The sequence below is a fragment of the Penicillium robsamsonii genome, assembly GCF_028829455.1.
Source record: "Penicillium robsamsonii strain IBT 29466 chromosome Unknown utg000001l_segment0_segment0, whole genome shotgun sequence".
Classification (NCBI taxonomy): Eukaryota; Fungi; Ascomycota; class Eurotiomycetes; order Eurotiales; family Aspergillaceae; genus Penicillium; species Penicillium robsamsonii.
The window spans coordinates 7,041,169-7,061,855 of record NW_026643219.1 but is presented as its reverse complement, the minus strand read 5'-3'; the positions used below and the strand labels follow the sequence as shown (position 1 = coordinate 7,061,855).

Below are 20,687 nucleotides of genomic sequence, written 5' to 3'. Positions count from 1 at the left end.
GATTCTGCGTGGCTTTCCCACAACAACTCGCTGATCCCTGTATGTCTCTTTCCAAGGGATCTTATCCTTTTTTTATTGCTCTTTAATACTCCGCTTACTCCGGAGACTCCGTACTTCTCCAACATAAATGTTCTCTTTCAAACTTGTTTTCCCCCAGTTCGATGATAAGCGATAAGCTTCAGGCGGTTGCCGATATAGGCCCGCCCCCCTTGCCATATCAGTCTTGGAGTCATCGCTCCACCTTAACACCCCTCTATTCGAACAACTTGCTTACAGTCTGTCCCTCTGTTCTTTATTTATGATAATACTTCCCCTTCCATAAGAACCATTTGAGACTGCACCCACGCCCAACCCGCTTGGTTGCGAGCTGCGTCATGGCGGGGATGGAGCCCCGCAAAACCCCTCCGGAGTACTTCCTGGAGATCTTCGCCGACACCACCCATGTGCGAGATGTACTGAAGGGTGAGTTGTGAGCTGGGGACATTATAAGCATTTTCTTAGTACTAATGCTTCATGCCAGGTGTCCTCAACCTCATTTTCTTCCACCGTTACTTCCCTTCCATCCGCCCAGTCACCTTTGACGTGCTCGACTTCACACTCCCCGCTATAAACGATGCAGATCTAGAGACTCTGATTGAATCGCGTATATCCGCTCTGGTCCGGCAACACCTGTCCTCCGCAGCCGGCGGGCACGATGGCCAAATTGTCGGTGGGGGCGGCGGTGTGCGAGGGCGGATCGCAGTCGAGTTCTACGAGAAAAAACGGCGTCGTTCTGGGCACTGGTTTGGTGGACTGACAGGGAAAGGTGAGGAAGAGGTGTGCTGGGAGATTTGGACACTTGATGTGACAATCGCGACACCGCGCACTGAGTCCGGTATGTACAGCCTACGGGTCCCTTTATCCAGAGCTAATTTGGGTACAGAACGAGCCAAGGTGCGCAAGGCAATGGGAAATATGCTGCAAAAGGCAGCTTTGAAAATCTTGAGCGTCGTCAATCGAGACAAAGACCATATCCCGCCCATCACTACCAGCGACTCCAATCCATTCCCCTATAGGATTGTCGTCAACCCTCGTGCCGACGGCTGGGGAAATCGCATCGGTCTCTACTGAGCTATGCGGTTTGACTAAGAGCTTGGACGATGCACTTCGGAATTGTGAAGTCTGATACGTTCCCACTCCGATTATTGTTCAACCAACCGGACACGTTGCTCCTATTCCCCTCAGTGGAACATGGCCGCGGGCGATCGACCCCGATACGATTTACGAACTATGTCAGATATTATAAAAGGGCTATTACTATGAGCCCACGAAATCCTTATGTGCTGGGCTTGGGCTTTCAAGCGATGGCTGTACGGAGTCAAGTGTTTAGGTGTTTATTTTTTCGGATTCATGAGAGGGCTGGGCTAGTTCTTTTTACAATGCGGCGTAAGTACATATGGATCTTTTTTTATACTCAATTACAAATATCAACACGAATATCCTATCCCGGGCCATCGATTGAACCCTAACGAGACATGATAGACGAGAAAGGTGTGTGATCTCGGTGTACAATGTCTCTTCAACCAGACCACCATGGTATTTGTTTTGAAGTATTCCTGAAAACACATTCTACGGAAGATCCCTCCTGCATAAAGTCCTGCATGTCGTAAGCAAATTGTATCACTAGGCCAATGATATCCCATCTGATCCCCCAACACCCAATATTTAGCCGCAGCTACAACTGCCCCTCCATGCAGTGTGCCAACACCCCGATGCAAACCCAAAGAAGCATCACATTGCTCCAAGCAGAAGCCGACGATGACAATGAGAGCCATTTCCGATTTCTGATAAATGGGTCAGCCAGGTATATCACCATTACCCAATGCATTTGGAGCACGGATGATATGTTCCTCGGCCCATCTTTAACCTTCGATTCTCCCCGGTCTTCCTATAGGCGACTGGGACGATGGACTAGTAGCCAAGCACCCAGAAACTGGCGAGCCATACTTTGCACGCACCACACGAACCTCGTTTCCTAGGGTATGAAATACATGGCATAGCACCTTTGTTGATTATATGGATCTTGAAGAGAGCAGGAGACTTTATACGGGCGTTTACAAAGTCAAATGTCTGCAATTTGAAGAACTATTAGTCGTCAAGTTTGCTCGCTTTGATTGGGAAATTGGATACATGGAGGCCGAGACTGCTTGCTGCCTACCAGTCGATTGAGGGTTATGATATTAGTCCCCAGTTCCTGGGCCATCTCACTGAAGATGGTCGTGTTATTGGTTCCTGATGGAGCATATTGCCAATGCACGGCATCCTGGGCCGCAGGATCTTGGAATCTTCGTCGAACAGGGGTGGTGAGGGTGGTCTTTGTTAGGACTATTTAGGTGTTATTATCGGTATACAACGTATGATTCAGGTATGATACGAATTCGACCCGGGGATGCTGACCGTGTTGTCGTTAATGCTAAGTCCCGCGGCTTGGTCGAGTTCAAGCCACAGTTCCTTCGGAAGCGAAAGATGCTGGTTTATGTTAATTTGTCGTCAGAGCAGCTTCTTATGTTGCAAGACGCATATTGAGAAGGACTGTCGTATTGATAAGAGATCAATGAGATATGTGACCATTACCAGAAAATGCTTACAGGCATGTTCATGGGTACCCAGGCAATACTGATGATATGACATGCATGGGATATAAAATAACATGTGCTGCTGTGTGGTTTCGGGAGAAGATACAAATCTTTGAATCTATAGAATGAGTAACCGACACAAGTAGCAAGCCGTCTCGGTATAACCCCGAACCTGTAGCTTGATCCAGACATCTTGACTCGTGTGGCGTCTGTGGGGACACAGCTGGATGGCGCATAGCGCAATAACCCGAAGATATACAGGATGACGTAGATCTCGAAAATCTGAAAACAACTGCATCCACATTCAGAATGTACGAACTAAACAACTAATCCACTCGAGAGTGACAAAATGGCAAGAACCAAGATAAAAACATTCTCATATTCAGCGAATATCCAACCCCGGGCCCGTCGCAACATTTCTCGGGCCCTCTCTATTTCATGTTCCAGCTATTGCACTGCTCCTATTTAATCATAGCAACAAAGCTTTGAGCCAACGTCACTTCGTGCTTGGTGCCGCGCCGGGCACAGAGAATCGGATCCGCGACCCGCGCTCAAGCAGGTTCCGCAGACCTTTTATTGTCGACGCGATTCTCGGTTGAGAGGTGAGACTACAACCCTTTAGGTGGAGTGGGGCTTGCTCGCAGCCTCGGCCTGGGCGCGGAGGTTGGAGGAGGTACCGCTGCTGGAGAAGAAACGGCCAAGCACGGGCTGGAGGAAGGAGTGGAAGACAACTTGGGCACCGCTGTGAAAAAGGTCAGCTATCTGTCTCAGCTTGGTCACAGGATAGTAACATACCTAGTCTGGGGAAGGGCCATCCACATGATCAGGACGAACTTGAAGATGTAGTAGAAGGCTGCGATCAGTTAGCGAGATAGTAGAGATATTGTCATCTTGCGGGTACATACGGAACCAGTAAGCGGCGCTGATGGCGCTCTCAACGACAGTCAGGAAAGCGAAGACAACCCAGTACTATCAAGTCATATGTTAGAATCACTGGTCGCGTGCAAGCGAGAAAGATGTCACGTGGATTGTGTATGATAACCCCGAATCGGCAGTGATTTCATACTTCCGCACGATTGCGACAACAAGGCGGTAGAATCATGTGAACATACCGTGAGCCACTGTGCGAATGAAGAAAGAGAAGTCAGCAATTTGCGCATGGAATGGAAAAAGGTTACAAGAAAAAAAAATCTTACCTGAGTGTCATCCTTGGTGCTTGTGGTGAAAAGCGCCTGAAGGGAGTAGTAACCGGGGACCAGGAAACCGGCAAAGTTGACGAGGAACTCGCCAGCAATGTTAAAGAAGACTAGGAAGAAGTAGACTCCGACAAGGCCGAGGATGGCATAGACCTTGGGGACATTGGTCTGACGCTCAAGGTTGGCAAGGACAGGGTACTTGGAGAGCTACAAAACGAGGGATGTCAGCTTAAAACCACAGCGATGGATAGCACAGTGAAGTTCCCATGTGGGCATCAAAGAATACTATTGCAGTTGTTCCTGCTGTGGTCGCTGGCGCTTAGGAGCATCGCAGCCACCAAACGAGGGCTAGACCTGAGGCGCCAGCGAAACACACACAATGGCTGGAAACGTACCTCCTTGTCGAGCTGAGCAATAGAGTGCTGGGCACGCTCCTGGAAAGAGGCCATTTTTGCTTATAAACGGTATCGTTTGTGGGAAAACAAGTCAAAGAACTATTAGGATGACAACGGAGCGAGGGATGGTGAGAATGCAACTGGTTGAGCTGGCGGCAAGAAGCCAGAGGCTAGCTTGTGTGTATCACGTGATATGCATGACGTATTCGTCCACTGCAGGTGCCATGTGAAGCTGCACAAAGTAAATCGTTATTGGTTTGATATATTCTCATATATCACTACCTTGCATCAGAAGATCTAGCGCCGAAGGCCATGCAGATGTGGTTACTTTTCTAAAAAATACTGTCCTGCTGGAGCGCCTAACTGAGCGCAAACATATCACCTTGGAATGTAGGCGAGATTTAAGCTTCAGAAATACTAGCCCTGGGTCAACGTACCTAGATCTCACATGGAACAGTTGATGGTTCAATGTAGAGCCCAGTCCACTTTCCTCTCCACAAATCCCCCGAGGTACACATACATCCTACACATGACGTACGCGGCTTTCCAAAATCATGGTTGCCAGGTAAATATGTAGATTGTACCCAGCATGTTTGTGTTTCTAATAATTTCTTTTTTTTTTTGCTTCCATGAAACCGGGGAGAGTTCCTTTGTGGGCCTGCCCTGCAGCAGTTGGTCCGTCCGGGTCTTTGTGATGCATCCTTCTCCCGAGGTCCCGCCTATGAACGTTGACCAAATAGGGAATACATCTGGCACTGGTTCTCTCCTTCACATCCCATGAGACATCAGTTTGAAATAAATTTTTTCTAACTAACGCTATCTTCAACCACAAGTGACCTCAGGATTGTGTTTCCGCCCTGTGGCGGTCACGTGATCCGTGTTTATAGGGGCATGGTGAAGAACAGATTAGAACCCCCCCAAAAAGGTCCCGGAAAAAAAGGAAATCAAACATTGCCGAGACTACAATTAGTGCCTGACCGCCAGAGACGATCTCGGGGTATGATGTGATTGGGTCGAGGGGCTAAAAAGAAGACAGAGTTCGGGAACCAAGCCCTGACAATTAGGCTAACTCCCGTCAGACTTTCTCCCTCGAAAAATTCAGTTTGGCATCTTCACATTACTTTATATGGGTTGATACTCTTCAGTGGACCCTCGAATCCCCATACCCCCCGTGCACGAAAAGGCGGGCCATGTAACCGCATCCTTCGTGTACCCTTCTAAGCTCTTCCATCCCCAAACCTCGGGAGTTGCAATTGAATACAATTGAAAGCATTGAACGTGATTTAGGGGCCAATTTAGGATCAATTCTACGGAGTACTTGAGTTCCTCATACCACGTGGGACGATCCACAGCGACCTTCGGTCCTCGAGAGCTACTCCGATTTCCCATTCCCGACTAAATACTATCCACAGTTTTCTCAATGCGGCCACAGTGAGTTTACGAATACTCCTGGATACTCCCATCCAATTCTAATTGTTTCTCCCCTCCACGTTTAGACGCGAATACCATATTGTTGTTTTGGGTGCTGGTAGGAGCCTCTCCTGAGATATTCTCATAGGTCACAGGCTGACCGCAGGCATTCCCATGCGACGCGATAACAGGAGGTGTCGGCAAAAGTTGCTTAACGGGTTCGTTCCTTGTGTTTCCCGCTCTGCCCTGAGTTCTCAAGCTGATCATCACCATCCAGCCCAGTTCGTTCAAAATGTTTGGATTGAAAGCTATGACCCCACGATCGAGGATTCATACCGGAAACAGATTGAGGTAGACGTAAGTGGTCTACGATGTGCTGGAAATTGCTCGGCCATTAACCAAGCTTGACAGGGTCGACAATGTATACTGGAGATGTGAGTAATTCGGCGGTTTGGGTATGGCATGATGCTAAAATTTCGAAAGTCTTGACACCGCAGGAACAGAACAGTTCAGTAAGTTCCCCTGAAATCCGTACATCTACTAGTGAAATCAAAGCTAACAATCCACAAGCTGCAATGAGGTAAATCTAGACAATCCACCCCGACGATCAATGCCGCGAACCCCAAGAAAAGCACACCACGCTAACAACGCTCTCCACAGAGAGCTCTACATGAAGCAAGGCCAAGGCTTCCTCCTCGTCTTCTCCATCACCAGCACGTCCTCCCTCAACGAACTCTCCGAGCTCCGCGAACAAATCATCCGAATCAAAGACGACGAAAACGTCCCAATCGTGATCGTGGGCAACAAGTCCGACTTGGAAGAAGACCGCGCCGTACCACGTGCCCGCGCCTTCGCTCTATCCCAGAAATGGGGTAACGCCCCATACTACGAGACATCTGCCCGCCGCCGCGCAAACGTCAATGAAGTCTTCGTCGATCTATGCCGCCAGATCATCCGCAAAGACTCCGAGGGCTCAAGCAGCAGCAGCGATAAGCGCGAGGGCCCGAATCGCCATGACCGCAAGAGAGATAATCGCCGGCCGAAACATCGCCGCGGACCGTGCGTCATCCTTTGATTCAACAATTCAAGGGGCCCTTTCTCTGACTGGGCGACCTTGTCTTGTTTCATTTTCATGCGATACGACCCCCCTCTGCGACCTATGCCCTGCCGACGCTGCTATGCATCTTGACATGTCATGTATGACTGATGTTCCTTCTATATATGTTGCCGATATGTCTATGCCTCTTCTCCCTATAGAACCGTGCTTCGCTGCTACCTTGTATCTTTTCTTTTGGGCTATGCACAATTGGTGTCATCCTCTTTTTTATATTTGACATATTTGAAGTTTGGTTGATCTGGACTCTGAAAAAGATTACTTTCACGAGATGGAGAAAAAGGGCATTCTTTTCTTTTGGTCCTGCTGCTATTATCAGTCGGTTGATCGGCTTGCGCTAGATCTTTTGAATGTTGGGCATGTGGTTGAACCCTTCGCCGTCAACACAGAGAGGCGTGAAGTTATAGTACCGGATATCACATGCAATTCGAACCCTTTTCTTTGATGAGCTCCTTGGACCGCGCCATATAACTAGTTCTAAAGGTATTAGACTAAAGCATAAGAGTCTGAAGAGGCCTACAGACTACACAGTGATACAAGGTGACTATTCAGCGCATATTTCCATTTGACTATTTTACATATCAAGTCAATGGCACATAAACATACGTCTTCCATTCTATGCTTTTTCAAATTTATCCTGGATGAAAATTTGCATACCTCAATCAACCCATCGGCGCTCTACATCCGGAACACGCCAAACCTGGTTTGCACATCTGGCTCAGCCTTGCCACTGAGCGCAGCTGCCAGACCCAATCCCAGCATTTTCCTCGTTTGAGATGGCGGGATGATACCGTCATCCCACAAACGAGCCGACGAAAAAGTGGCTTCAGATTCGCGATCAATGCGTTCTTTCAAAGCTGGATCAGCGGATCGTCCAACAGCCTCCATAACAGCGGAGAGTTGCTCAGAGCCCATAACGCCGATCTTAGCATTAGGCCACATGAAGAGAAGACGAGGCGAGTAGGCACGACCACTAAAGTAATATCCGTTAGGAAGGAACTATATCGAGACAGAAGGTAAACTTACCACATTCCGTAATTACCAGCACCAGCACTGGACCCAAATACAACAGTGAACTTGGGGACATCGGCACACGCAACAGCAGTAACAAGCTTAGCACCGTTCTTCGCAATGCCGCCCTTCTCAGCATCGGCGCCGACCATGAAGCCCGAGATATTCTGCAAGAAGACAAGGGGAATCCGCCGCTGAGCACATAGCTCAATAAAGTGTGCTCCCTTGAGCGAGGACTCGGAGAACAAGATTCCATTGTTAGCCACTATGCCGACACGATGGCCGTGGATGCGGGCAAAGCCCGTTACCAGGGTCGAGCCATAGTCACGCTTAAACTCGGCGAATTCACTCCCATCGACGATGCGCGCGATCACCTCGTGAACAGGGATTTGGCGGCGTAGATTCGTGCCAACGATACCATTTAGCTCATTGGGGTCGTACAGCGGTTCTTTCACGACAAGCGAATCTCCATTGCTGTTCTCCAGCTGGAGCGGAGTTGTCGTGGTAGGGTAGTTGAGATTCGCGACCGAGCGGCGAGCAAGGACAATAGCGTGGGCATCATCGACAGCCAGGTAGTCTGTAACACCGGAAATGCTCGAATGCAGCTGACCGCCACCAAGGTCCTCGGCGGAAACCTCCTCGCCCGTCGCGGCCTTGACGAGAGGCGGGCCTGCCAGGAAGATGGTACCCTGGTTTTCAACGATAATGGTTTCATCACTCATAGCAGGCACATATGCACCACCCGCCGTGCATGGACCCATGACAACGGAGAGTTGTGGGATGCCAAGGGAGCTCATGCGGGCCTGGTTAAAGAAGATCCGGCCGAAGTGATCGCGATCTGGGAACACATCTGCCTGATGAGGCAGGTTTGCGCCACCAGAATCAACAAGGTAGATACAAGGGAGGCGGTTCTCTTGAGCAATGGCCTGTGCGCGGAGGTGCTTCTTCACTGTGATGGGGTAGTAGGTGCCGCCCTTGACGGTGCTATCATTGGCAACGATCATGCAGTTGACACCCTCGACCATCCCAATGCCGGTGATGATACCACCCGCTGGAACATCCTCGCCTTCATAGACACCGTGTCCTGCGAGCGCTGAGAGCTCCAGGAAGGAGGTGCCTGGGTCGACTAGGGCGGAGATCCGGTCTCTCGGAAGCATTTTGCCACGGGCGATGTGCTTCTCACGCGCCTTGTCATTTCCTCCGCGTGCAATTGTCGTGTGTAGGCTGTTCATCCGGTCGAGGAGTTCTTGCATTTGTTCGGTGTTATCGCGGTACTCCTGTGAGGAGGTATCCACTGCCGTGGGGAGAACGGATAGTGCTGAGGCATGGTGAGGATGTGTATAGCTAGCAACTGTTCTGCAAGCTGGTTGTGTAATCTTTGTTGACTGGCAGAATGAATTTGGTAGACATTTGCGTCCGAGTTGTGAGCCCCAGCTCCGAAGGACGAGCGGGGACGCGGCACGCATTGCGGGGAAGAGGGTGGAGTAACTGGTTTTAAGACGAAGATGGCAGAGCCCAGCTCAAGACAAAATGCAGAGGAATGGGTATATTGTGCGTTTCCCAAAGTATTTAAACTTGTATGAATAGTGACAGAAGAGAAGCGAGGGACAAAGCTGGGGTAGCCCCAAATGCGGAGGTGCGATGATTGCCGCTTCTACCCGAGGTCCATCATCATCCCCATGAGAACACTAAGAATGGCCAAAAGAAGTGTTGGACAATTGTTCGGGTGGAGAGATCATAGAATAGACACATCAATTAGCCGGTAGATAGATCATAGTATCGGTCGGGGATTCAAAAATGTGAAGACTTGCACGTTCCAAGGTGGGAAACCCATAGTATAACAAGTCCTTGATTGCGCGCCGAGGACTACCGCCCCCTGCCTTCTCACATATTTAAAAGGTCCACTTCCCCAAAGACAATACCCCCAGATTTTGCATTTCACATCGATTCTCTCATACAATCATGGCCTCCCTATCCCTCCCCTCTCTCCTTCGCACTTCAACGCGCGCAGTGCGGTTCCGCATCCCCGCACTCACCCCATGTTTCCGCTCCATCTCAACAAAGCACCCCACGGGATTCGTACCTCCGTCCGACGAAGATCTTGTAGAGCTGCGAGAGCGTGTGCAGGATTTCACAAGTACATTCCCCATGCTCTTGCCCAAGCCCCATTTCTAACATTGCTGTAGGGCGAGAGATCCCAGCCGATGTTGCTGCACGGACAGATGAACAGAATGAGTTCCCAGCGGAAATGTGGAAGAAGATGGGCGATGCCGGGTATGGGTTCTCTCAAGTGGTTGGCCTTCTTTCAAAAGAAGGGAGTGTGTTATAGCACCCATACTAATAGATATGAAGGTTTCTCGGTGTCACGGCAAACGAGGAGTACGGCGGCTTGGGGATGGGCTACCAGGCACATTGCGTGGTGATGGAAGAGATCAGCCGAGCATCCGGTGGGTCTTCCCGTACATCTGCGTTGCAAACATTGATCTGACCTTGAATCTGGATAAAAAGGAAGCATCGGTCTCTCTTATGCCGCCCACTCACAGCTCTGCGTGAATCAGCTCTCCCTCAATGGCTCAACGGAACAAAAAGAGCGCATTCTTCCTGGCCTGCTATCAGGCGAGAAGGTCGGTGCTCTTGCAATGTCGGAACATTCAGCTGGGTCCGATGTAGTCAGCATGAAGACCACCGCGAAGGAAGTTGATGGAGGCTGGCTCTTGAACGGAACCAAGATGTGGATTACCAATGTAAGCCGTTTTGGTGGTATAGATGGGAGTGGAAGTTCCGACCACATTGCTCACACTTTCTTACAGGGCCCCGATGCCGATTATATTGTTGTGTACGCCAAGACAGAGCCTGAACTAGGCTCCAAAGGCATCACAGCGTTCATAGTTGAGAAGAACTTCAAGGGCTTCTCGTGCGCACGTAAGCTAGACAAGCTGGGCATGCGTGGCTCTAACACAGGCGAACTCATCTTTGAGGATGTTTTCGTTCCCCGTGAGAACCTCCTGGGTGAGTTGAACCGCGGTGTCCGCGTATTGATGGAGGGTCTGGACTTGGAGCGACTGGTCCTGAGTGCAGGACCACTAGGGTGAGCCATCCCATACCACAACACAACTCTCACATTCTAACACTAGCCAGAATCATGCAAGCCGCACTTGACCTCGTCCTTCCTTACACACACGTGCGCAAGCAATTCGGTACACCAATCGCTCACAACCAGCTGATCCAGGGCAAGCTTGCGGATATGTACACTAAGCTGGCTGCCTCTCGTGCATACACCTACGCCACGGCGCGGCAGGTAGATAACGCCGCCGTAGAACCTGGCGCGATGGCGGTCCGCACTCATGACTGCGCCGGCGCAATCCTCTACGCCGCTGAGCGTGCGACTGAATGCACACTTGATGCCATCCAGCTCATGGGAGGAAGCGGGTACATCAATGAGATCCCTGCTGGGCGCCTTCTCCGGGACGCGAAGCTGTATGAGATTGGTGCCGGTACAAGCGAGATCCGCAGGATGGTCATCGGCCGCGCATTTAACAAGGAGTACGCTTAAGCAAGAGAATGATACATAAAATTATTTCATTTGGGATGCTATCTCTTTAGAGAGTATATGCAGATTATTCTAGTCGTTGTACATGTCATAAATGGCCCTATATCAAACATTACAACGGCCTACTTCTTCTGCCTAGCCGACCTGCGCACCGGTGGTGCCGCACGCTTTGTAGCCTTGTCATCGCCGCCTTTCCGCAACTCAACCCGCTTCGGATGAGGTGACGCCGTGTCCTCGTCTGTGTCATCCTTTTGTTCAGCCGCCTTCCGCTTCAGTCCTCTCTTCAACGGAATCACAACCTTTGGCGGCGAAGACAGTTTCAGCGAGCGGAAAGAGTCTGGGTCCGGATCGGGAGTTGTATTCGAGGCATCCCCAGCGTCCTCAGCATCAATATCCGAGGTATCCGACAAGATAACGTCAGACATCTCATCCGAACTATCGAGCTCGTCGTCGGTACCGTCATCAGCGAACATTTCATCGTCAGCCAGCGAGGGGTCGACGGGCTTAGATTCAGTCCCGTTTCGCTTTTTCAAGCGCGACCTATCTAGCGCCGGTTGGGAATGTTTGAAGACCTCCCGCCAGTTCTCTAGAAGCGCGACTTTCTCGCCTGTATCGGGCTCGTACAAAATCGCGACGTCCAGATCCCGGTCCAGCGCGGGTGTTTTCCACACCACACCCTGGAAGGAGGCGATATCCGGCATCAAAGGGGATTTCGTCGGCGGGATTCTGGCGATGTGGCCCTGTGTGCGAGAAGATGTCTTCGTTCGTCGTGGTGCTGTCGCTGCGATCTCGGTTCTTTTCTTCCTCTCTGCGCTTTGGTCGACGGTTGCGTCATCGTCGTGGTAATCGTCTGAATAATAGTCCCAGTCGCTGAAATAGTCTTCGACATCGATCCCTGGGTCTTCATATAGGGCGGCTTCGTAGTATGAGGAAGCAGCGAGATCGTCCTGGACAAGCAAAGTTTTAGTGTCTGAATTGATCTTTTTTTCTCGTGCAGAACTAATGGCGCGAGTCGGTCGAGGCATCGCCTCGAGGATTTAACTTACGACCATGTCCGGGACTAAATCCTCATACACGTAATCATCCTCGAATTCATAGTACTCATCGTCGTCGGACATCTTGGAGTGGATACTGAGAAAAAAAGTTGAAAGAGATCGAGCGGCGAGGGGTTCAAGGTGTTTTGCTGAATGAATGACAAGACTTGAACGAAAGTAAATCAAGTAAACGTATGTAAAGCACAAAGCAAGGATGCACGGCTGACGTGACGGAATGAAGATCGGACTGATCGTGCATTGAAGAAGATGGCAATCCTGCTAACATAAGCCTTGGCGTTTCTCCAAATCTATATTGCATTTACTATATGGGCTTGTTTTCACGCTCTGTCTTCGAGACTTTTGATTACAGAAAAGACTATTAAAAGAGAGAAATTGGTCTTATATTCAATGAGCATCAGATTATACCTAGGGTATGGATGTAGACTCTGCATTCTAATAATAAAAACCTTCGGCCACAAAAGCAAGGCATCCAACCGTTTTCATAAGTTCGAGAGAGACATGGATTTTATGCTTCTCTCTTTTTATTCCACCGGAAACCTCTTCTTTGGGGTTTTTTAGACGTTTTCTCTGCATGATATGGCTGTCAGGTCTCGTGCACTTTTGACTTCGTCTTCCGTTCTGTACACAGCAGCGGCCAACACTTATGTTAAGAATACAGGTAATATTTAGGATTCGGACATCAAATAACTTCATTCACTTTCTACTTGTGATATTACAACTGCTCATGTGATCTTTTTTGAATGTACTAGTCAATCAAATGAGTTCGAGGTACCATGCCTTTTGCAGTAAATACTTCCTTCATCTGGGACCGGACATCTAAACTATACAGCCTATTCATCTCGTAGAACATACAACGATTACTTGAATAGATGCCGGACGCCATCGAGGCTTGCGTCATACTAAGTTGTATTTATCCTTCTTCTCCCCCTCCTCTCGTCTTTTTTTTTCTTTCCTTCTACAACCATCCCACACCATGTACTACAGACGCCCTCCGGTGCATCGTCCCCACTGGGACTCCCACCTGTCGAAGAAGATTGAATTCAACAAACCCTACAAAGTCTTCTGGAAGAAACTACTTGTATATTTCGAATTTTGAAAATTATAAACCTCATCACCTCGGTGCTTGGGTAGGGCGAGGGGCCCTAGCCTTTATTCAAGTGCTGTGAATCCGCGGCTTGCTATCTGGGCTGGAGGTCATCAGTAAAGGCTGCGGCCCTGCGGTATTTGCTGGTGGCTGGCAACTTGGGCTCTCATACTCTCTCTTTCTTCGCCGGTGTTTGGGGAAAGATCCAGGGCCCGGGTCTCTAATCAAACGCCGAGCATCCATATTCTTGATACCTGGGTTAGATGCACTGGGTGAAGGTTGCGGCGCCTGCGGTCTTCATTTGGGACAGATAACTCGGGCTCTAAACCCCTCCCGATAACTGAGACCTACTTCAATGTTTGAATGATAATATGTACTCCTAGCTGAAGTGGACATGGTGTGGGACTGGATCACTCAAGTTTGTCTGTGGATGTGTCTCTTTCATCCCCATCCAGATCGGTGGTTTTTCCCACAGGGTTTCCTGCCGGCTGGACGTTCACCACGGTGTCATTGACACCAAAGTGTGACTACAAAACACAACCACTCGAAGTACTCTTTCCGGCCAGGACGCTTACCTCACGCAGGTTTTCTCCTGGTCGGTTTTAACGAGGCCGCATTTTTACAAGAACTCAAAACAATCTCTTGAAAATATGGATGACTCGACACTGCCGTCTGGAATGGGAAAGGTCTGTTAGAAATCGAATCGATCGAACCTGAAGAAGAAAATGGGCGTGGGCTGCCATGCCACCCGATGAATTCTGAACAAACAAGAGCACTCAACTTGGCATCTAATGACCCCGAAGAAGAAAACATGCATGGCAGCTCATCCCACTCAATGAGTCTGAAGAACCGAACCAAAAGAGGGCTCTCAAACGAACCCCGAAGATGAAATTAGGTAGGGTTGCCATGCCATGCCACGCAGTTAGCCTCGAAGAAACAACGAAGATGAAAATAGGCATGGCAACCCATGCCACCTGATCAGTCTTGAAACAAAAGGACTCAAGTGCCCATCAAAACGGCGAAGAAGCAAGCAGGGGCTGTCATGCCGCCAACGAACAACCCGCATGGCAGCCCTGCCACCTAGGGGATTCGGGTCCCCATCAAATCGACGAGGAGCTGCCATGCCGCCCAGTGCACATAAGTGCCCATTGAACCGATATCGAAGAAGAGAACGACAATCTTGAAAAGTCAAAAAAAAAAAACGAAAACAAGAAGAATCACCAATATCAATATCCCAAAACCCAAAAGAAAAACCAAAAATTCAAACAACATCACCAATATCGATATCCAACAACCAAAAAAAAAACGAACGAGACAACCAGCACAATCAACCAGACCATCAAAACCAACAAAACAATAAAAATACAATAGAGCCGAGAAGGGCGAGCCAAGAAGGGCGAGAATAAAAAAATGGAGCAAATTCAAGGCAAAGCAAAGGAAAAGTGGAATCAATTTATGTACGAGGTACTCTTTCCAGCTGGTTGTATTTATCCCACGGGTTTTTCTTCAGCTGGTTTTAACGAGGCCTCGAATTGATGTCGGAGGATATGGATATTGGGACAACTGGACGTCAATGTATTGACTTCAATGTATGGAAGGCGTTGCTGGACAGTCTGAGGGAGGGCATGGCACCTCTCTTTCGGGATGTTTAGTGACCAACTCAAAGGCTTATATATAGTTGTTGCTGGATGGTTCGGAGGAGGGCATGGCACCTCTCTTCTAAATTATCTGGTGACCCAAGATAAATTTATTATACTTATCACTTGGGTTCTTTATATATTGTAGATATCGCGCTAGAGGAACCAACCATCGTACATCTGATTTCTGTTTTGGCGGCTGATGAAAGGTGTGTCTTGTTGAAGAATATATTTTTGGAATTCGCAAGCTGCATAAACCTCAAATCTCATGGTGATAATTCAAATGTTGCAGTAAAGGCCCCAGATGCCTGAGTATCCCAACCAATCCAAGAACAACTCATTAAGTCCTTGTCGCAGAAGTTCATCCCCCATATAGTACGTTCTCGTCTTCTCCCACACAGCAGTCCCAAGAACACTCTGAAGAGGTTTCCCTAACCGAATTATTTCAGTAGATCTCAGCAGGTCCGCCCAATAGATACTCTCCGGTTGCCAGCGTCTTTCCTCGTCTGCGGTTGATGCAAGTATGTCAAATTCTGGTAGTGATTGAACAGTTTCCCAAATTCTAGGTGCTTCATAGTATGATGGTCTGCCAAACTTCTTCAAAGCTTGTTGAGTAAACTCAGGGTCAACCATCTGTCGAGAGGTTTGTCGCAAATAATCAATCTGCTGATCTATAAGAGTTTGTACGTTCTTTCTTTCTTGCGCGGGATCTTCTTCCTTCGTCGTCTTGTCAAGATAGTGGGTAAGTTCATCTCTCAGCTTTCGCAAACGATATTGTGTCCATTCGGGATAGAGAGAGTTTGTATCCGCGTAAGGGCGGACGTTGGTAATATTGCTGGAGTCATAAACGTTGGGCAATGTGGAACGGTATGAAGTGATGGTGGATATCCGCTCCTTCACACCTTTCGCGCGGGCAGCCAGATGACAGACTTCGCCGCCTTGTAGCATGACAGCATGACCAATTTGAGGACCCTCAACCTTCACAAGTTTTGGTTAGTGGGTGTATTTCAGTCTCAGTAATATGGATTCTTACACACCTTCTGTACCTCTCCGTCTCCCTTCTTGATATATGTTTCGCCTCCGATCATACCCTCAGTATCGCTCAGCATCAATACACAAACGTAAGGATACGAGTCGTAGCTTTGGCTCAGTTAGTATTCTCGGTGTTGCAAGCAAGACGGCTAGGGCATGAACTTACTGCCACGGAATAATAGCACTAGCATCTTTTAAAGGGTTGTAGGTTCGGTCTTCGGGACTCAACTCGAGTTTTTCTACCACCGGCTCAGCCTTGAGGTTACTGGCCATTTCTGCGATAGTAGTGCCTTCGACTTGAATGTTAGTGTGCCCTATCTCCGTTGGCATCACCACCTCCAGAGGTACACCAACTGCTTCAGACACAATCCTCATTGTCTCGGGGTGCGTCCAAAAGTCATTGACAAACATTGACTGCTTCGCCGCATCACGAAGCACCAAGGTCCCTGGGAATGGCGAGCTGGCACATTTGTCTATAACATCCTTTTGGAATAGGGCCCTCCGGTAGGCTTTGACACCTTCGGCTGACAATAATGGAAATGGCACTGTTCCTGCAATAGGCGAGGCGGTTGGACTCTGGTTTATAAGCAAGTCTTGCATTGTGAACTTCTTTGAAGGTGGAGTATAGTTGAGGTGCACCTGTTGGACGAGACCTTAGAGGCGGAGTTTTGCTAAGCGTCGGAATTTGTCTAGATTCACATACTTTTGGATCGAACACCTCCTCATTGATGAGCTGTCGAGTGGAGTTCCCGATATATTGCCTCAGCAGGTTGAAAGGATTCATCATGGGCATGATATATAGCGCCAACCTAAGAAGGTAATTGCTGCTGGTTTTCAATTTGAAAACCAGAGTTATGATTTAGGAGCGTGAAAGATATAATTAAAGCCCAATACATTGCTTAATAGTCAGTGTAACTAAAATATAGATACAAAGTACTCGGTTTGGATTGACTCACTTAGGCAGTGCGCTACAGCCCAGATAAGCCATACCTATCCAGGAAGGTCTGTCCGCGGGATATCACCAGAGTTGCATATTATAGGATCGCATGCCCACTTTTGAATGCTTGCTGTTCTTATTAAAGTGTGGGCTGGAAGTTGAGATTGCCCTCGTGAGCTGTGAATTTACTATTATTCCATAATCCTGCTGGACAAAGGACAGATCTACCCTTCTTTGTATCTCCCAAAATACAACCCAATGGCCCGCGAACCTATCGCTCTCTTCTTCTTACTTTATCTTATCAGAATTATGGCTTGATAAGCTGGACGTCTTACACTGGTCAGTTAGATAACATGGGAACAGAGGTGGACATTCCAAGTCTAAACCATAACATAAGATCACTGTTCATGGGACTACTAGTACCTCCCAGATTAGCGATATTGAAGCGTGACGTTGAGATGGCGAAGTAAGAAGATATACGTCTTTTCCAATATATCCAGCATAGAAACACACAAGACTATTGTTAAAGGAACGGGTGGGTGTACATGCGGCCAAGTAATCTACCCCAGAATGTCAAAAACATCCCAGTTTTCCCATGAAATTTCCAATAACTAATGGTGTATCACCTGCGATCCCTCTTTCACTCAGGCAGACATGGAGGAGTTTGCCAGGCATCGACTGAAAGACCCCGTGACCATCCATTTCCTGAAGCGGTTGATTATGTCATGCGCTCGGCTTTCCCCGCATCTCGCTTTGCGTCGGCTCAACAGGAGCTTCTCCAAACCCTTAGGGTTCTCCCATTCTTTACTTTATCCCTTCGAATACCTCGAATGATGCTTACACTGTGATTCAAATTACAATCTATTAAACCCCCATTGCAGCTGGAAAGGCTGTTCTCCCACCATCATGACCCTCTCATCCCTTCTCCGCATTACGCCCCGCTTAACCCCGACCGCGGCCCGCAGAACATCGCGAGCTGTATCATCGGTCACTAACACGTCAAATACAACCAAATCATTGGATTCGATTCTCATCGCGAATCGAGGAGAAATTGCTTTGTAGGTTGGGCACTGAATTAAGTGGAATTGGTGCTTACTTGGACATAGACGAGTTGGACGCACTGCCGCAGAACGTGGGATCCGGGTAACAACACTCTACACCGACCCAGATAGCCGAGCTCAACATGCCTTGAGCTCCCCATTCGCCTTTAATTTAGGATCGGTGTCGGCGTACCTCGATGGTGATAGAATCATTGAGATTGCAAAGAAAGAAGGGTGTCAAGCTATACACCCTGGTTACGGGTTTGTAAGTTGGCTGTGCATATTAAGATTCTAAATGGAATACTGACTCATAGCTTGATACACAGCTGAGTGAGAACTCTGCATTTGCGCAAAAATGTACCGAGGCTGGGCTGGTCTTCATTGGTCCGCCGTATAAGGCTATTGAGGATATGGGTGATAAGAGGTACGTTCATTGTGTTATTTGAATGCTCACTGTGCTTACTATATGTGCTCTACCAGTCGTTCTAAAGAGATTATGACAGCTGCCGGTGTGCCATGCGTCCCGGGATACCATGGACAAAATCAAGACCCTGCCTTCCTCGAGGAGCAGGCGGACCAGATCACATACCCTGTGCTTATCAAAGCCGTCAAAGGAGGTGGTGGAAAGGGTATGCGTATTGCTAGTTCCAAAGAGGTGTTTCAAGCTCAGCTTGAGTCGGCCAAGTCGGAGGCCATGAACTCATTTGGAGATGACAATGTGCTGGTGGAGAAGTATATCACCACACCACGACACATCGAAGTCCAGGTATTTGCAGACAAACATGGTAACTCCGTTGCACTGGGAGAGCGAGACTGCAGTATTCAGCGGAGACACCAGAAAGTTCTAGAGGAATCTCCGGCGCCTCATCTCCCTAACGCAACTAGAAAAGACCTTTGGGCAAAGGCACGGGCTGCTGCAGAGGCCGTCGGCTACGAAGGTGCCGGTACAGTGGAGTTCATTTTTGATAATGACTCCGGGGACTTCTACTTTATGGAGATGAACACACGCCTCCAGGTCGAGCACCCCGTGACCGAAATGGTCACAGGACAGGATCTTGTCCACTGGCAGATTTTGGTGGCCGAAGGAGCCAAGCTCCCCCTTACACAAGAAGAAGTGGAAGAGCGTATCGCCCAGAGCGGACATGGTATCGAAGCCCGAATCTACGCCGAAAACCCAGAGCTGGGATTCATCCCTGACTCAGGGCGTCTGCTCCATGTGCGAACGCCGGCTACGTCTGAGGACATCCGCATTGATGCAGGATTCGTGGAAGGAGACGATGTCTCAGCCCACTATGATCCAATGATCTCCAAGCTTATCGTGCGCGGTGCAAATCGTGAGGAGGCTCTCCGCAAGCTGGCTGCTGCTTTGGAGGAGTATGAAGTCGCAGGACCCGTGACCAATATAGAGTTTCTAAAGTCCATCTGCAAGAGCCCCGATTTTATCGCTGGTGAGGTCGAGACCGGCTACATTGAGAAGCACCGTGAAGAGCTATTCGCGCCGAAGACTATGGACGACGAGGTTTTGGCGCAAGTTGCGTTAGCCTGTTTACATCGCGATAGCGCCTCAGGGGCGCGATCCTCAGCAGGGGTTGCGGGCTCAACGGTCGGGTTCACTCCTAGTTACCAAGAGCGACAATTGTCATTTACCGAGACCGCTGGCCCAGGGTCTAGCGACGGCTCCACGTTCAGTGTACGAGTGCAGCAGACAGCAGATGACATATTCAACGTGGAAGTCGGCGGACGAGTCTTCGAGCAAGTGGTGAGCCGCATGGACCCGGCGTCGCACATCGTCACATCCTTTTTCGCACACACCCGGTTAGATACGACAGTGGTTCGAGACGAGGATACTATCATTGCATTCCAGCGAGGGACCCAGCACCGGCTCACGGTGCCCCGGGCTAAGTGGATGGAGAAGGCATTGGGACTGAAGGATGTGACAAACAGCGTTCTAGCCCCGATGCCGTGTAAAGTGCTGCGGGTGGAGGTGCAAGCGGGAGATGTGGTGGAGAAAGACCAGCCGCTGGTTGTTATCGAGAGCATGAAGATGGAGACTGTGATTCGCAGCCCACAACAGGGAACCATTGCGCGGGTCGTGCATAAAAAAGGAGTAAGTCACGCGCCATTCCCCCTGCCTTTGCTCTACCCCCGTGACACCCTCTCGTTTCGAGATTTGTTTTGATTTTGGCGCCCCCTGGTTACCTGCCTGGGCCGGGCTTTTATTCTTCTCACCGAAGCTTAAAGCTGGGCGGAGACAGTTGAAGATTCAAGAACCACTGACTAACCTGTACCTTGCAGGATCAATGCAAAAGCGGAACACCGTTGGTGGAATTCGCCGAGTCTGAATAGAGTGGGATTTTTGTTATTAAGATGTATCTCATTCCTTGCTATAGAGATATCGTCCAAGGCTGGCACACAAATGTCGAGTTGACGCTATTATGGATTGAATTTGATCATCATTCTTGGGTGCCAACATGGAATACGAGCAATCAAAGAAGTTACAGTCTCGAAGTGTGATGTGCTAGATAACTGGATAGTTTGAGCTATTGTTAATATCTTGCTTTGGGCCGTAGCAACCTCTGGGAATGGCTGCTTACCTTTGAATCCGCCGCCT

At 49.1% G+C, this 20,687-nt stretch overlaps 10 protein-coding genes across 10 annotated transcripts; 6 read left to right on the top strand and 4 right to left on the bottom strand.

Moving 5' to 3' along the window:
- Window positions 1–374: 374 nt before the first annotated feature.
- N7447_002731 (autophagy-related protein 101) lies at window positions 375–1,110 on the top strand (the record flags this gene model as incomplete). The annotated part of the gene is made up of 3 exons (XM_057227006.1): window positions 375–462; window positions 521–874; window positions 923–1,110. 3 exons carry the CDS (start codon window positions 375–377, stop codon window positions 1,108–1,110), a joined length of 630 nt encoding a protein of 209 aa, XP_057091022.1.
- Window positions 1,111–1,830: 720 nt separating this feature from the next.
- N7447_002730 (uncharacterized protein) lies at window positions 1,831–2,275 on the top strand (the record flags this gene model as incomplete). The annotated part of the gene is made up of 4 exons (XM_057227005.1): window positions 1,831–1,843; window positions 1,955–2,019; window positions 2,076–2,107; window positions 2,140–2,275. 4 exons carry the CDS (start codon window positions 1,831–1,833, stop codon window positions 2,273–2,275), a joined length of 246 nt encoding a protein of 81 aa, XP_057091021.1.
- Window positions 2,276–2,290: 15 nt separating this feature from the next.
- On the top strand, window positions 2,291–2,565 carry N7447_002729 (uncharacterized protein; the record flags this gene model as incomplete). The annotated part of the gene is made up of 2 exons (XM_057227004.1): window positions 2,291–2,342; window positions 2,405–2,565. 2 exons carry the CDS (start codon window positions 2,291–2,293, stop codon window positions 2,563–2,565), a joined length of 213 nt encoding a protein of 70 aa, XP_057091020.1.
- A 668-nt stretch (window positions 2,566–3,233) lies between these two features.
- Window positions 3,234–4,260, bottom strand: yop1 (putative membrane biogenesis protein (Yop1); the record flags this gene model as incomplete). Its single annotated transcript, XM_057227003.1, has 6 exons — window positions 3,234–3,357; window positions 3,411–3,468; window positions 3,521–3,584; window positions 3,728–3,736; window positions 3,812–4,018; window positions 4,207–4,260. 6 exons carry the CDS (start codon window positions 4,258–4,260, stop codon window positions 3,234–3,236), a joined length of 516 nt encoding a protein of 171 aa, XP_057091019.1.
- A 1,530-nt stretch (window positions 4,261–5,790) lies between these two features.
- Window positions 5,791–6,691, top strand: N7447_002727 (uncharacterized protein; the record flags this gene model as incomplete). The annotated part of the gene is made up of 5 exons (XM_057227002.1): window positions 5,791–5,973; window positions 6,028–6,050; window positions 6,100–6,128; window positions 6,187–6,196; window positions 6,277–6,691. The coding sequence occupies 5 exons, from the start codon at window positions 5,791–5,793 to the stop codon at window positions 6,689–6,691; spliced, it is 660 nt and encodes a 219-aa protein (XP_057091018.1).
- A 717-nt stretch (window positions 6,692–7,408) lies between these two features.
- N7447_002726 (putative 3-methylcrotonyl-CoA carboxylase, beta subunit (MccB)) lies at window positions 7,409–9,207 on the bottom strand (the record flags this gene model as incomplete). The annotated part of the gene is made up of 2 exons (XM_057227001.1): window positions 7,409–7,703; window positions 7,757–9,207. The coding sequence occupies 2 exons, from the start codon at window positions 9,205–9,207 to the stop codon at window positions 7,409–7,411; spliced, it is 1,746 nt and encodes a 581-aa protein (XP_057091017.1).
- A 496-nt stretch (window positions 9,208–9,703) lies between these two features.
- Window positions 9,704–11,294, top strand: N7447_002725 (isovaleryl-CoA dehydrogenase; the record flags this gene model as incomplete). Its single annotated transcript, XM_057227000.1, has 6 exons — window positions 9,704–9,878; window positions 9,928–10,015; window positions 10,094–10,188; window positions 10,250–10,485; window positions 10,552–10,829; window positions 10,880–11,294. The coding sequence occupies 6 exons, from the start codon at window positions 9,704–9,706 to the stop codon at window positions 11,292–11,294; spliced, it is 1,287 nt and encodes a 428-aa protein (XP_057091016.1).
- A 119-nt stretch (window positions 11,295–11,413) lies between these two features.
- Window positions 11,414–12,409, bottom strand: N7447_002724 (uncharacterized protein; the record flags this gene model as incomplete). Its single annotated transcript, XM_057226999.1, has 2 exons — window positions 11,414–12,238; window positions 12,338–12,409. The coding sequence occupies 2 exons, from the start codon at window positions 12,407–12,409 to the stop codon at window positions 11,414–11,416; spliced, it is 897 nt and encodes a 298-aa protein (XP_057091015.1).
- A 2,937-nt stretch (window positions 12,410–15,346) lies between these two features.
- N7447_002723 (uncharacterized protein) lies at window positions 15,347–16,892 on the bottom strand (the record flags this gene model as incomplete). The annotated part of the gene is made up of 4 exons (XM_057226998.1): window positions 15,347–16,045; window positions 16,105–16,207; window positions 16,266–16,738; window positions 16,803–16,892. 4 exons carry the CDS (start codon window positions 16,890–16,892, stop codon window positions 15,347–15,349), a joined length of 1,365 nt encoding a protein of 454 aa, XP_057091014.1.
- A 1,050-nt stretch (window positions 16,893–17,942) lies between these two features.
- N7447_002722 (acetyl/propionyl/methylcrotonyl-CoA carboxylase subunit alpha) lies at window positions 17,943–20,422 on the top strand (the record flags this gene model as incomplete). The annotated part of the gene is made up of 5 exons (XM_057226997.1): window positions 17,943–18,094; window positions 18,143–18,341; window positions 18,403–18,500; window positions 18,557–20,183; window positions 20,372–20,422. The coding sequence occupies 5 exons, from the start codon at window positions 17,943–17,945 to the stop codon at window positions 20,420–20,422; spliced, it is 2,127 nt and encodes a 708-aa protein (XP_057091013.1).
- Between the last annotated feature and the right edge of the window lie 265 nt (window positions 20,423–20,687).